Source organism: Falco rusticolus, chromosome 2 (assembly GCF_015220075.1).
Source record: "Falco rusticolus isolate bFalRus1 chromosome 2, bFalRus1.pri, whole genome shotgun sequence".
NCBI classification, from domain to species: Eukaryota; Metazoa; Chordata; class Aves; order Falconiformes; family Falconidae; genus Falco; species Falco rusticolus.
The window spans coordinates 8397401-8410901 of NC_051188.1; the positions used below are offsets into that span (position 1 = coordinate 8397401).

Below are 13501 nucleotides of genomic sequence, written 5' to 3' on the forward strand. Positions count from 1 at the left end.
GCATTTTCAGCAGTTTTATTACCTTCAGAATTAAACATGCTGAGCTTTATTCTTTTTGTGCAAGCTTATAATTGCATCAGCTTGCAGCAAAGCTGTCGCTGTAGTATGTGGATTAATTGCTGAATAAAATCACTCATTCTGGACAAAACCTTTCATGTCAAGATGCTGTCAAGTACGACGTAGAAGTTCTGGCAGTGTTTCATACCTAGCTGCATCAAGGCTCTGGTGTATCACTTGGATTGGGTCAACCCCCCGTGATAAAGTGGGTGTTTGTCCAGTTCATCACAAAGGAGTGCTTAAAGAGCCAGTGATACTGTAGTCTCATGTTATGTGGGAAGTTGTAGTAGAAACAACTCGTTTCAAGTGTTATTTGTTTGAGCACTGATGTTTTAAAACCCCTTTGATACTGTGCTCAGTGATTTGGGTATAAGTAATGCTGTCTTTCCCTTTGTTTCTTCTACAGGAGCTATAAACGCAGACTTACCATTTCCAGGCAGGCTACATTTTTTTTTTTTTTTTTTACTCCTTTTCCACCTGCCCCTAACATAGATTCATCAAGTAGGATTTTATTTGCAATAACTAAAATCTCTTGAAGCAGCATAGCATTGCTAAATGCAGGCGCACACACAGGCTTTTTCACTTGGGCTCACCCTAGAGCCTGGCACTATCCTGACTGAAGCAACCCTGGTGCAGTGCTGCTGCTCTGATTTGCTCAGGTGCAGGGCTAAAGCTCAGCTGGGCAAGTCATCAACAGATTATAAAGTCTGTATGTTTTGGGTTTTTTTTTTTTCTATTGCCATCACATCCCTTTGGCTGTGCCAAGAGGCTCTGTGTATCCCTTACAGCGCAGCGTTGCCACAAGTGACTCCACTCACAGGTACAACGCTTGAAGTTACTTTGGTCATCAAATTATTGTTTAATTCTACTTCTCCCCACTCCCCCCTTCCCCCCCCTTTTTTTTTTTTTTTTTTTTTTTTTGCTATAACTGGATGTTCCTTTTTTCCTTCTGTCTAGGATCCAGGGACCACAGAGATCAAGGCTTGGGTCTGTGAGAAGAAACCTTGAGGCTCTTGCCACCTCCACCTGCTGTTGCAGCATCCTTAAACACCAGGAAGAAATTTTGGCTTGTGCTGGAGTATCTTGCTGGTCAGGACAGCAAGGAGGAAAGGTGCTTTGCTGGTTAATCTTTCATCTATCTATCATCCTTCGGTGATAGACGGTTTGGCTCCACGACCTCTTAATGCTGGGCAAGTCTTTGACCCTGTGCCTCAACTGTAAGCAGTGAAAAAAACCCCACGAACAAATGCTGACTGCTACGGAAAACTTCTTTGTAAATTCACCTGTGAATTTACACGTGCGTTTACATGTGCAGCCTTGCTGTGTAGCCACGAGGAACTGTTTTCCTTGGTCAGCCTGCAGGAATGCCTGCAGCCTCGGCACACTTGTACCCTTGGTAGGAGAGGCTGTATCTCATCAATATCCTACTCGGCTGCAGAAGTTTGTTTGATTTCAAATGCTCTTTGCCCTCCCAGCCCTCCCTGAGAAATGCATTTCATTAGGAAGTGCAGAACTTAGGGTAGAGACCAAGAAACTGAAAAGGTTTTACCTGTATGTTCTGTAAGGGTGATCCATGCTAAAAATAGCAGAGAAGGGACAAGGTGGTGAGAGTAAATGCCCTCATACTTCCCTGAGTGTCCTGAGAATCATGAGCAGGTACATAATAACTATTTTATAGACAAGATATGAAGGCACACAAAGAGCACAGCTCAAATGCCAAAACTAAAAGTGGCTTCCATTCCTAGCTAGACCCTGCCTTCCCACGCTGGTTTGTGTGCGTGCCCCACTGAGGTACCCACCGTCTGACCATGAGAACGTAAGGTTGGAGAGGCCTAAAGAGTCACACAAGAAGCCCTTGTAGCCCTGTCTCCCAACAGCGACCAACAACATATACTAAGGAAAATACATAGGAACAAGAGAAGCATGAAAGCATACGTTCCCACAATACTCTTCTAACTTCCAGCAACCTCTGCCTCTGAGATTACCAAAGGCAGAGAGGGTGTCTTTGTAACCTGGAAGTGCTTTAGTTGTCAGTATGGATACCAGTTGTTCTTGCATGCAGAGACACCAAACTCTTCTGAACACCGAGTCTGGGGCTTAAGCAGGTGCGTTAGACATCACTGCAGTTCTGTGTTTGAGGCCTCGCTTCATTTCTATCTCATAGCAGAGAATGAATGAAGTAAACTCTCCTTGTCACCAGTCATGATGTACATGGTGCATATGCATCCTATGACTCAGGAAAAAAAATAAATATCACAGCAGACAATTTTAGGACCGCTTCTGGTTTTACAAGTCAGCATTTTCAGGCTGATGAGATCCTGAGCCATCAGGTTCCCACATCCTTCTGCAGGACCTGAGCTACAAGCCTGCAGCAGCAGCTCCAATTCTCTCGTCAATGATCCCAAATGCAGCGGTTCTGCATGGGGGATATGGAAGACCTCAAAGAAAGGATGAGCAGAGACACTGCCAGGCATCTGCCACTAGCAACCTTGAAAAAACCCACTGGAAAACTGGGAGCTGCTGCCAACCGCTCAGGATGGTCCTCTCTACCCACCTCAGTGCTTCATAGGATCCCAAGTGGGCTCAAATACGAGGCGCCCATACGGTAATTGAAATTATTTGATGAAAACTTGGCCCTTCTCCCCAGAAAGTCAGCAGGCAAGAATCTGGAGTGGGCACAGACTCCAGGCCTTCTTGTGATGAAAAGGCAACACCGAATGCTAAAACACTTCACCTACCTGTACTTGATAAAGTGAGATCTACTAAAAACTCCCACTTCTGTAAAAGTCTTTATTGCATGTTCCAGAGTTAATTTACAATAAAATACAGTAACTGCAAATTCTGTTTTCCCCCGTTGGTGTGGTACAAAGATCTGCAAATAAACATAGCTCATCTGAGGAAGGCATACGCCAACAGGTCTATAAACAATTTAATTGTTAAATAGCTCTTTTCTTCTACTGGCTCCTTCCCAAAAGTCTTAAAAATAATTAAAAAAACACAGCACAGAAATACCTTTGTTTAGTATTTTGGCTTATTGGAAAAAGGAGTCTGCGCTTGGAAGAACAACTCAGGAGACCAGCCAGTTGCCCCTTCCAATATACCTCCTGAATAATTTGCCCAGGAGAGGGGATTCTTGCCTTCCGAAGGGGAACGAGTTCCCAGGACTGCATTGTTTAAAAACAAGGCCTTGGTGACACCTGCAGATACAGGAGTTGTCAGAATCCTGGCTGTGTCCCCAGGGTTTAATCTCTCATTCTGGAAGCATGCATCATTTTCACTATTCCCTTTGCTTTCAGAAGTCTGCTTGCTGCCGCTGTGCTCACAGGTCGATTGCAAGTCAGCAGTCCAGCTAACAGCTTCTAAGTTTAAAGATGTAGTTGCTTTCCACCTTTTCTTTGCAGATGGAGGGATCCACTCCTCAGAGCTGCCAGGTGGCTGGCTGTTGCGGAACTGCTGTGAAACAGAGCTAGTACTTTCTTCATCTTCCCCGTTACTCAGCCTTGGATGTTTCACTAACCTGCCAGTAAGCTGCTGCAACAGAGTGTTTTGAAAGGAGGACCTGGATCGCTTGGAATGAATTTTGGTGGGATTTTTAGGGGTGAAGATAGTCGTAAAAGAGCTTCTTTCCCCAAGAGGCCACAGTTTTGGGAAATGTTTTGTTACAGGAGTTGATTGTGAATAAGGAACAAAGTCTTGAGAGCTGACCGAATTGCATTCTGAATCACAGAAGGAGTAAGTTACTGGTGTACTGTGCTTACTAAAAGCAGGAGAGGACCGGTGCAGGGATGAGCTCAGGTTTGAACTGTTACAGGGAACAACTCCAGGATAAAGCACCCATTCAGGAGCTGCGACCTTTTCTGTCAAAATATCTTCTTGTATTAAAGAATTACATGATTTATTTAAGAATTCCACAGGTTTTGCTACCTCTTTTGCACTTGCATCAAAGAGATCAGCAGAAGCATTGTAGCTGCCTTCAGGGAAGATCCTGTTCCACAGCATCTCTCTCCTATTAACACTTTTGAAGGTATTTTCTGGCAGTTCTGTCAATGGTTTTAATTCTCTTTCATACATCCTTCTCGTATTGTTGGGAGTTGCTGGATCACAGTCCCATCCCCCTGAGAATGTAAGATCTGTTCTTTGGCTTGGCGCAGAAGAATAATTTTCTTTATTTTCACAACCAGCTGAACAGCTATCATGTGCAGAATGCACGCAGGTAGCCGCCTTGCTCCTTTTTAAAGAGGAGGTTTCTCCATGTTCAGCAGTACACTGCAGACTAATAAAAGACCAAGCTGACTTTGAAATGCCAGTATTTGCATCCCTGGATTGCACATATTTGCTCTCAGAAACAGAAAGCTCTGATGTAACTGGCAAGGGCTGCGACAGAACAGGTAGATGAGGGTTAGGTATAAAGCAAGATGCTCCACATTCCTTGTCAGCTGAAGATAAAACTTTAGAGGAAGACTCACATTGTGACACTTCATCACTCGGAGGATTTGCATTTGACTGAAGACAAGCAAACAATATGTTCTCCCAACTATCATTCTCTGCTGGTGGCAAGAACCTCCCTGAGATACTTGCTTCATGCAAATCACCAGCTACTAGGGTTTGCCTAGGATATGATTTGCTATGATTTACCCCCAACTTGTGACTTTCAAGAAGGGCATGTTTGCCTGCATCAAGGCTGCGTGATGTTGCAAAACTCTTACCATCTTCTATTTTGTCTAAAAATTCATTTAGGCTTTCTGAGAATGGGAACTCATCCCAAAGCATAGAGTCCATCTGAGACACTTCAGCGACATTTATGTGATTAGAAGCTGAGACATCTCTCTTGTAAAAAAGCGAGTTGTGGGATTTTTCTGGGTAAGAATAATTTCTGCTATTAGCCTTTGGGTAAACGCTTTTTACCCCAAGTTCCAAGGGATGTTGTAACAACCTGGAACTGTTCCCATGTGAACACTCAGCCTTTGAAGAACATGCTCTCTCTAATTTATCAGTTGCAGAGGTACTGTCAGTCCGACTAGGCTGTGAACTCAATTCATTATCCTCCTCTTTATCCCCTTCCTTCACAAAAGACCTGCAAAACTGTGAATCCCAAAGAGTTTGACTGTTGAGACTTACGCTGCACGATTCTGCAGAGACAGGTCTCCCCTCTTGTTCATGCTGTTCGCTCACTAGCTTTCCCACTTCTAGAGTGGGAAAGTCTTCCACTGTTACCCAAGCAACAGATGAATTCAGGCTGAAGGACTGCTGCCAGAACCCTAAAAAACTTTCTCTGCCACTAGACTGAACAAAACAGGAGCTTCTGCTCAGGCTAGACAAGTTGCTGAGCTCACTGACAGGTTCATCTATTGGAGCCGATGATGCATCAGGTAAATATGAGCTGTTATTACAGTTCTTGAATTTTGCCGACTGCAGGAGCCGATGGAAGTAGGTGATAACAGTAAAGCCAGTAACAGCAGCATTTGGCAAGAAGATCTGGCAAGCTGTAAGGTTTTTTGTACTTCTATTAATCCTGGAACGGTTTTGCAAGATGCTGCTGGCAGCAGAATGCCCTCCATCTTCCCTTGCACAATGCTGGGGGGAAAAAGAAAAAAAACAACAACTTAGTACAATGCTTTGTTTTGTAATAGGAAAAAAAATTAACACATGTCTTTTAAGTCAGGCTTAAATTTAGTTCTCACTTTTTGGTGGGATCTGCAGGGAAGAGAATACAAAACAGTCTGTCACAAAGCAGTACTCCCTGGGAAATAAGCACTGGCAAGGGCTACAAAGGGCATCACAGTGAGAGGTTCTTTGCTTGTTGCAATTATGCAGAGTTCTGGAGCTGGAAAAACAACCAAGAATTCCAAGAAAGGACTTCACAGAAAATCCTCTCTTTAGGGCACTGGGTGCTTCCGGGCTTCCTCCAGTGCAATTCTGTGCAATTGGCTAGTTGCCTAAGGCCAATGCTTTTATCTAGGAGGAACTGGGCAGTACTTGAAGGAAAGCACTCTGGTACCAGGTATCTACCTGACTTGGCAGCTCAGTTATCAAGCCAGCATATTTTCTATGCCCTACCTCTGTGAGAGAGAAATAAGCTACAACCTTTATCTTCTCAGATTTATTTGGAGAGTAGTGTTTCAAAGAAGCTTCAGCTCAAATTCTTTATAAAACCTGCTTCCCTCAAGTTAGAGATAAAAAAAATGACATTAAAAGCAGAGGGAATTATCTAATGTTTTGAGAAGTGGATAAAAACCTTCTTCACCTCCCCCTCAAGGTGTGGCAATGCCAGAGAGGCCAAAAAGCGAACACAGCCATCTTGAAATTCAACTACCCTCCTACTCCCTGAGCCTATGCAAAGGCTGAGGTTGAAGGCTGTGAGCCAAGGACAATACCCTTCTATGTAGGTCTTAAAACCTATGTTGATTCTGAGTTTTAAGTGAGAGAGTGCAACCGTAAGCATAGCTGCAGCCGAAGGCTGAACAAATGCTCTTCGAATGTGTGTTCAGTCCTTGTGCGTGCAGGAACAGCCACAAGGCTGCTGATATGTAAGATTACTTGTATTTGTAAAGGTATCAGACCTGGAGACCTGGTGAATGGTTCCAGCTCAGTAAAGTTAATGCATGAAGTCCTCTAATTTTCATTACTTAAGATGCTGTGCATCAGGAAAACCTGAGCTCAGACACAAACCTCATGGTGCCCGTGGGAGAGGAAAACCACCTGCCAGGTAGGATTTAGTTCACAGACTTCATGACATGATTGACTCACACAAGCGCCAGGTGAAGAGAACTCAGAAGGCTGTTTCTATGGAAATATTACTAAGAACTAATATTCCAAAGTCTGTTAAACACATAAAAGAGCTGCAGATGCATATGCTAAACAGCTGTACTGTATCAACATTTTTAAACATGCTCTTAAATCCAGAAATATCAAAATGCTGCAAGGAGATGTGTTTCTCCTGACATTTCAGGCACCAGGAGACTATGCAGCATAGGCAAGGTAGGGCAGTGCTTGAAGAGACAGTCTGTTTCTTGCTTGAACTGTACATGGTTTTTTAACAGACTCCAAGCTGTTACTGATATGCACAAGAGCTGGCACTGCTCAAGCTCTCTGAAAAGCAGCCCTGACAAGCTGTCAAGCTGACTACTGCCACTCAAGATGACTTTTGGATGTGACTCATTTAAAATAACACAGGTGTCTGGGGCAAGAGGAGCAGAATCCTTCCCATGTCCTAGCCCTAAATTTTCTCAAATTCCCAAAAGATACTGTACCTGATGCTTTGATAACTCAGTCTATGCCCCCAGCTGGCTACAAGCTAATGAAAAAACTCATTATAAGAGAGTAATGTGCATTAGAAATTACCTTCACTCCAAATATAAACCTTTTTCCAATGAAACAAGTTTCCACTGCTTGAACTAACGCTCCTGGAGATGCATCTGTGTTTGTTTCTCCTGACAGCTGATGGAAGTCTTGAATATACCTTGAGGAAAACATATAGAAGCATTGGACCAACAGAGGAAGCCTTACATAGCTTTTTAGCTGTCATACAGGTAGGACACATGCTAAAGAGAAGATATTGTGGTAGCTTAAACTAAACGTAAAATGAAAACAGGAAACCATGAACCTACAAATTCAATTGTTTAGTTCACTTCATTCGTTAGTGAAACAGAAGTAAACAAAACAATCGCTCTGAACAAGGTTAATATACACACAACTTTCAGTTCCATGCATGGCTGTCGTTTTTGTATCAACATGATGACTATATAATGCTGTCAATATGGTGCTATTGCTTACATATCCTTTCTGCCCGCACCTTTACAGCGACAGCGGTATCCATATTAAGACATGCAAATAACTCTGTCACAGTGGACAGTAGTATGCAGTCCAGTGTAGAATGCCTGCCATGAAGTGTGTTATTAATACTGCTAATACGGGATTTTAAAAGTGTTCATCTTTGACCCAGTGACAACACAAGGTATTGGAAAATAACAGAATAGAGAAAGAAGTGGATGTATCTGAATATCCCATCCTAGCAGTTTCACATATAAGAAAGTCTGAAGCTTACAGTGTGGGTAGTCAGGCTCTGAGGACCAACAGGCTTTCTTAGAAATCCCTCCTTTCTAAAGGAAAATCTGATCATATTGATGAAAAGTCATAAGGTGCAAGTTTTTTAAAAAAGCAAACCGTTAAAAAAAACCCAAACAATGCAAAGGCTCCAGCTTTTGCTTAAGAGTCTTCTTCTAAATCTTGAGGAAAAAATATGTCTAAATCTCTGGAAAAGCTAACTTACTAATCTGACATTAGATAAAGGAAATTCAATCATCTTAAAGGAGGAAGAATACAACAAAGACACCCAACCAACCACACTGTGAAGCTCACTTAGCAGGTAGTAGCTGCCTCAAATGGACAAGTGAAGGATCAATTCTACTACATAGAAGTAATTAATCTTAAAATTTCAAGATTCCAGGAAGAAACCAAACTTCAGCATTTTCTCAAGGTAATGGGTACCAAGGAAATGCTGGAAGGGAGCACTTTGGCAGCTTCTTCCCAATCATCTCACTTTTTTTTAGGCTGAAGAAAAAGAAACAGTTAAATAGTTAGAAAGAATCCATTCCTTACCTTTGTAGAGTTTTTGCGGTGACCCCAAAGAATGGATCTAAGCAACTTCCAAACACAGTAATGTCAAACAAATCATTAGTGTCAGCAATCTTTAGGGACAATCTATACCTGTAGCTTGCATCTTTAGCTTCACCTGTGCAGCCACATTTTACACAGTGAAACCTGACAAAAGACAGTAAAAGGATAAAAAAAGATTGTATATGCAAACTTCTGTTAATCACTGCTGAGGTAAGAACTTATCTGCAGCTGTAAGTATTATTACAATAACATATCAAATATTCCATTCCATTCCAACTATAAGGTTCTTTCTTGTTCTTTATTCCTTGAGGCATTAATCTTACCACAGACTCAGCAAGGTGTCTGTATCATGACAGAATCCCTCTGGCTTCTTTTACTGACTTATTAAATGCTAGCCTGTTGTGAAGTTGGAGAGCGACAGTGGGCTTTGACTGGCCTGTTGGGGAGTAATTTTGAATTCCCTACACCCCCATTTTTCACGTTTCATTCTGGTTTGGGATTTTGTTTCCTGCAGCTTTAGTATAATACCTAAATTTAAAAAATCATCAGGAAACAGCACTGTTATCTTCTACTTTTTGAAGCAACAGATATTCTTGCTTTACAAAGTCAGCTCCTTCTGTTTAGTGCTGACATTCATTGATTTACTGTTCTTCTGTGTCACAGATTTCACCTAACAGTGGGATTAAAAAGGAAAGCCCACGTGTTTCTGGACACACAGTAAGTGGAAGAATCATACAAGACTACCTGATGCATTTCACATACAGAATGAGAAAAAATGGAGAAAATAAAAGATTCTATTTGGATGGCCTTTCAGTCAATGCTTTTCACTTTAGAAACAGCACTGAAGAACTGGATAGACTGCAAGGGATACACTTGGAAGCTATTACACAAATCATTTATTGTCCTAAACTGCCCTTCAACATTGCATGGCACGGAACGAAACAGAACTCTTGATCCATGATGACCTCCAAGCTGCTACTGGAATATAAAGAGATCTAAATAGTAATAAGTAATATAAATATCTGAAATTAGCACTTATTTCTACAATGGCCAGATTTTCACTAATTTGTTTTAACTTGTGTTCAGCTAACGGAGACTCCCAAGGCCTCTGAGAGCTACAATTAATGATCCCCAAAACAGGGCATACCTCCTGGAATTCAGTATCAGCCTAGAAAAGCAGTTTTGACAGGCAGGATAGATGAAGCTGGAGTTGTAGACAGAAATTACAGAGGCAGCCAAGAGTCCTCTCACACTATTCATGTGTTCACAGCATCACCTGAAACAAGTAAGTCAAAATGGTTCAAAGAGTTCTCATTTCATGAGACGTTAACATTAACTGCTTTTAGTTGGGTTGTTTAAACATTTTGAAAGGCAGCCCTCTGGAAACGATGATCTCTGTTTGAAAATGGTAGCCCAACTGTGGCAACATCCCATCCATTATTACCCTTAATTAACTCTTTAAAAAGAAAAAAAGATGAAGATATGTAATAAGGAAGTGCTCGTGATATCTGCACACCACTGCAGATAAATCATGCACATTCCCACTTGTATTTAGGGAGTCTTTATTAGAAATATCCTTAAAACACAGTACTGCAGCAAATGAGGTTTTGATTTTTGTCCTTAACTTAGAATGATGTCACAACATGGCGTTAAAAACTGAAATGATTTTACATGTGTAATTCTGCAAAAGCCTTCAATACCAATGACTTTGAAAGGACAGGATGCCCAGAAAATCTCGAAAGGGCTCGCAATAGCAACTATGTTCTCTTGCCTTTCTTATCACTATACTGTCCAAAACATCAGGTTTTGGGAAACTTCCCCTATTTTAGAAAGTTAACTTTTTTCTCAGCAGATGCTAGAAACATGTAGAAAAAAATACCCTAAAATACCTAAAATAATAGATTTCCAACTTAAATAACAAATGTTCTCTACAGCTGAATTAAAGGACACCTTATAAATCCTTCTTTGCAAAAGCACTTTCATCACAGTAATAGCTAAATATACATCTCTTTTCAATGTATGCTGCAGAATAAACTCAGAATAGGAAGTGAATTTCACATCTTCATCTCAGAAGATCCTTGGGGAGGCAAAAGGCCAAAGACCTAAAGGAGACTCAAGTATGGCTTTTACATGTTAAAAAACATTCAACAATAATGTTTTGTTCATATTTTGCTACCAAAAAAACCCCTTCAACTTACAGGTTATCTGGTTGACCTTAGGTGCACTGCTCTCAGCATTCTGGTAAAAACAAGATCCATAACATGAGTACTAGAAACATGTGAGTAACTAAACTTACTACTCTGAGTAGTTAAGTGTTAAAAAAAAAACCAACAAAAAACAAACCACCAGAAAAAACCCACCCAGATATCCCAGTATTCACTATGGCAGAAAGGCCAGGAAACCAGAGGCAGGAAAAGGTAAAAGCTTTACTGGGGAGCTAACCAAAATGAAAAAATAAATAAGTAAATAATTATCCTTTCAAAACACTTATTGACACTCATTAGACCGAATATATTAAATGCTGCATGCCTTCAATTTGTGCCAAAACAACTATTTTTTTTTTAGTTACAGTACAAGATATCATTAAAAAGTACATGGAAAACATACTAATATACAGAAGTAATAAAATTAAGCCTGATTTTGTTATTGCCCAAGAAGGTGGACTTGGAGAAACCGGCACGTGCTTCACATTCCAGTTGGTTTTCAACTCAGACTGTTAGTTACACTTTTTAAAGACATTTGAAGAAACCTCAAACCCCAGAAAACACAGCGAACACTTCCAAGTATTCCCTTGGGAAATAAAGCATAGCATGTATGTATTACCACAGGTTTGGGGAAGAGCTTGCTTTAGAGCAGGCTGAAGATCTACACCTCTGTTTCTCCTTGGTAGAAACACACTACTCGTTATCTGGGCACAAGTTGAAAAAAAAATGCTGTACAAGTAGATCTGTTTTACTTTATTTTTCTAATTAACAACCCAAACCTCTGCGATCACACAGCCCCCCCCCCAGGAGCGCCGCCTTGCAGCAGCCCCGCAGCCTCACCCAGATTTCTGTCGGTGCCTGCTGCCCTCTCGCGGGAGCTCAGCGCCTTAAACCCGATTTTATTAGCAATCCCCCCAAACTTCACCCAAGAAGAGTTATTAAGAGCTCTCACGCTGCAATCTGAGCCCCTTAACCCCCCCGCCGCCCCCGCAGGCCCACGCCGCGCACCGGCCGCGGGCACCGCACAGGGCGGCTGAGGGCCGGTATGAGCTGCCCCGTTTCACCCCGCCCCCCTCACTCGTCCCGGCCGCTTCAAGCTTTACTCAACACCCAGAAAACGCTTCAGTTACCGAATTATGATCATTCTTACCGTTGCAGCGCCGTTATCCGCCACCAACTCGAGCTTCTGCCTGCTGGCCCCAGGGACCGCGCTGAAGCGCGGTCCCCCAGGCACGGGAAGAGGCAGCTGGCAGCGGCGCCGCCGCCCCTCGGTGCCCTCAGGCCAGCACGGGAGGGCAACGCCGCAGGGTGGTTACGGGGGCCGTGCCGCCATCGCCTCAGCACCGGCCCCGGGGAAGAGCCGCCCGGCACGGCTCTGGCCCTGAGAAGGAGACAGTGCGTGACGCTGAGGGCCGCTGCCGGGGGCGGGGACGAGACGGCGCTCCGCCAATCGTGACGCGGCCCGGAGGCAGGCCCGCCCCACTTGCCCAATAACAAAGCGAGGATGCCAGCCTCGTTCTCACGCTCCCCTCCTGCGGAGCGTAGACGCGAGAGGGGCGGATCACGTGCTTCAAGTAGCCAGTCGCTGTCGCTTTACAAGACCCCGCGCGCCCCAAACCCGTATCCAGAGTCGCCGCAGCCAACCGCGGAAGCGTGCGCGAGCTACCCTCCCCTCCACAGCCAATCGCAAAGCCCCACTGCTTAATGCCCGCCCTCCACGCCTGCGGGTAGCCCCGCCCCGGTGGAATGAGTCGCCCGGCGGCCGTGCGGTAGTGCGCAGGCGCGGCACCGCCCCCGCCGCTGGGTCCCGCCGCCCGCCGCTCCCCGCGGGGCCGGCTCGGGGCAGCCCCCGGGCCGGGGGCGCGGGGACGCTATAAAGCGGCGGGGCGGCGGGTGGACTCCGTTCCTTTCGGCCATGCTGCGGCTCCTCCTGGTTCTCCTGCTCCTCCGGGCGCCCGGCGCCCTGCCCGTCTCTCCCTGCCGCCGGGGCGCCGCGCCGCCAGTCGCTCCCTACCTCACACGCTACCTCACGCAGCAGGTAGGAGCCCGCCGCGGCCGGGGGCAGCGCTCCCGCCCGCCGAGCCGTTTGAGGGGGGTGCTCCCCTCCGGGCGGTGCTGGGCAGGGGGCTACTGCTGCCAGCCGGGGCGAGGGGAAGCCCGCCCGGGGGCCCCGCCGGCGCGGGGGCTGGCACTAGGCATCGTGCCCGCAGCGCGGCCGGCTCTGGGGGGCCGGGGGCCCGAGCCTGGCTCGGGCAGGGAGCTTCCGTGGGGCTTCATGGAGCTTTTTTCCTGTGATAAGCCTTATTCAGCTGCAGCCTGTATGCTTTTGTAGATTTACGGGTGTTCCGATGCTCGGTCTCTTCGGTAAAATGTTCCAAGTCTTGAATATTCCGCTTATTTGAGTATTATTGACTACTGCGGCTATGTAAGGTAACAAGCAGCCTGCTCAGTCACACCTATACACCATATTCTAGTACTAAAATCTGTTCGAAACCAGACTGCACAGCATGTTGGCCGCGAGGGGACTCAGCTGTACCCTGAAGGTATTTGCAAATAGCGGTTCTGTGACTTTGTTTTAAATATGGAATAGATTTCTGTTGCTATCCTGGGCTTCGTTTTCCTGA

The 13501-nt window shown here is 44.6% G+C and overlaps 2 protein-coding genes across 2 annotated transcripts in view; one reads left to right on the forward strand and one right to left on the reverse strand.

Annotated features, from left to right (window-relative positions):
- Positions 1 to 1026: 1026 nt before the first annotated feature.
- Positions 1027 to 12318, reverse strand: DDIAS (DNA damage induced apoptosis suppressor). Its single transcript, XM_037377508.1, is given in 8 exon segments — positions 1027 to 2430; positions 2433 to 2495; positions 3159 to 5631; positions 7399 to 7516; positions 8656 to 8817; positions 9821 to 9949; positions 10872 to 10911; positions 12028 to 12318. Coding segments are annotated over 6 exon segments (2976 nt in total). The 5' UTR covers positions 9934 to 9949; positions 10872 to 10911; positions 12028 to 12318; the 3' UTR covers positions 1027 to 2383.
- Positions 12319 to 12679: 361 nt separating this feature from the next.
- Positions 12680 to 13501, forward strand: part of LOC119143090 (prolylcarboxypeptidase) — a 34434-nt gene continuing 33612 nt past the window's right edge. The window contains exon 1 of the mRNA XM_037376947.1: positions 12680 to 12915. Coding sequence (XP_037232844.1) covers positions 12793 to 12915 — 123 coding nt within the window. The 5' untranslated portion in view covers positions 12680 to 12792. The remainder of the gene's footprint in view (positions 12916 to 13501) is intronic.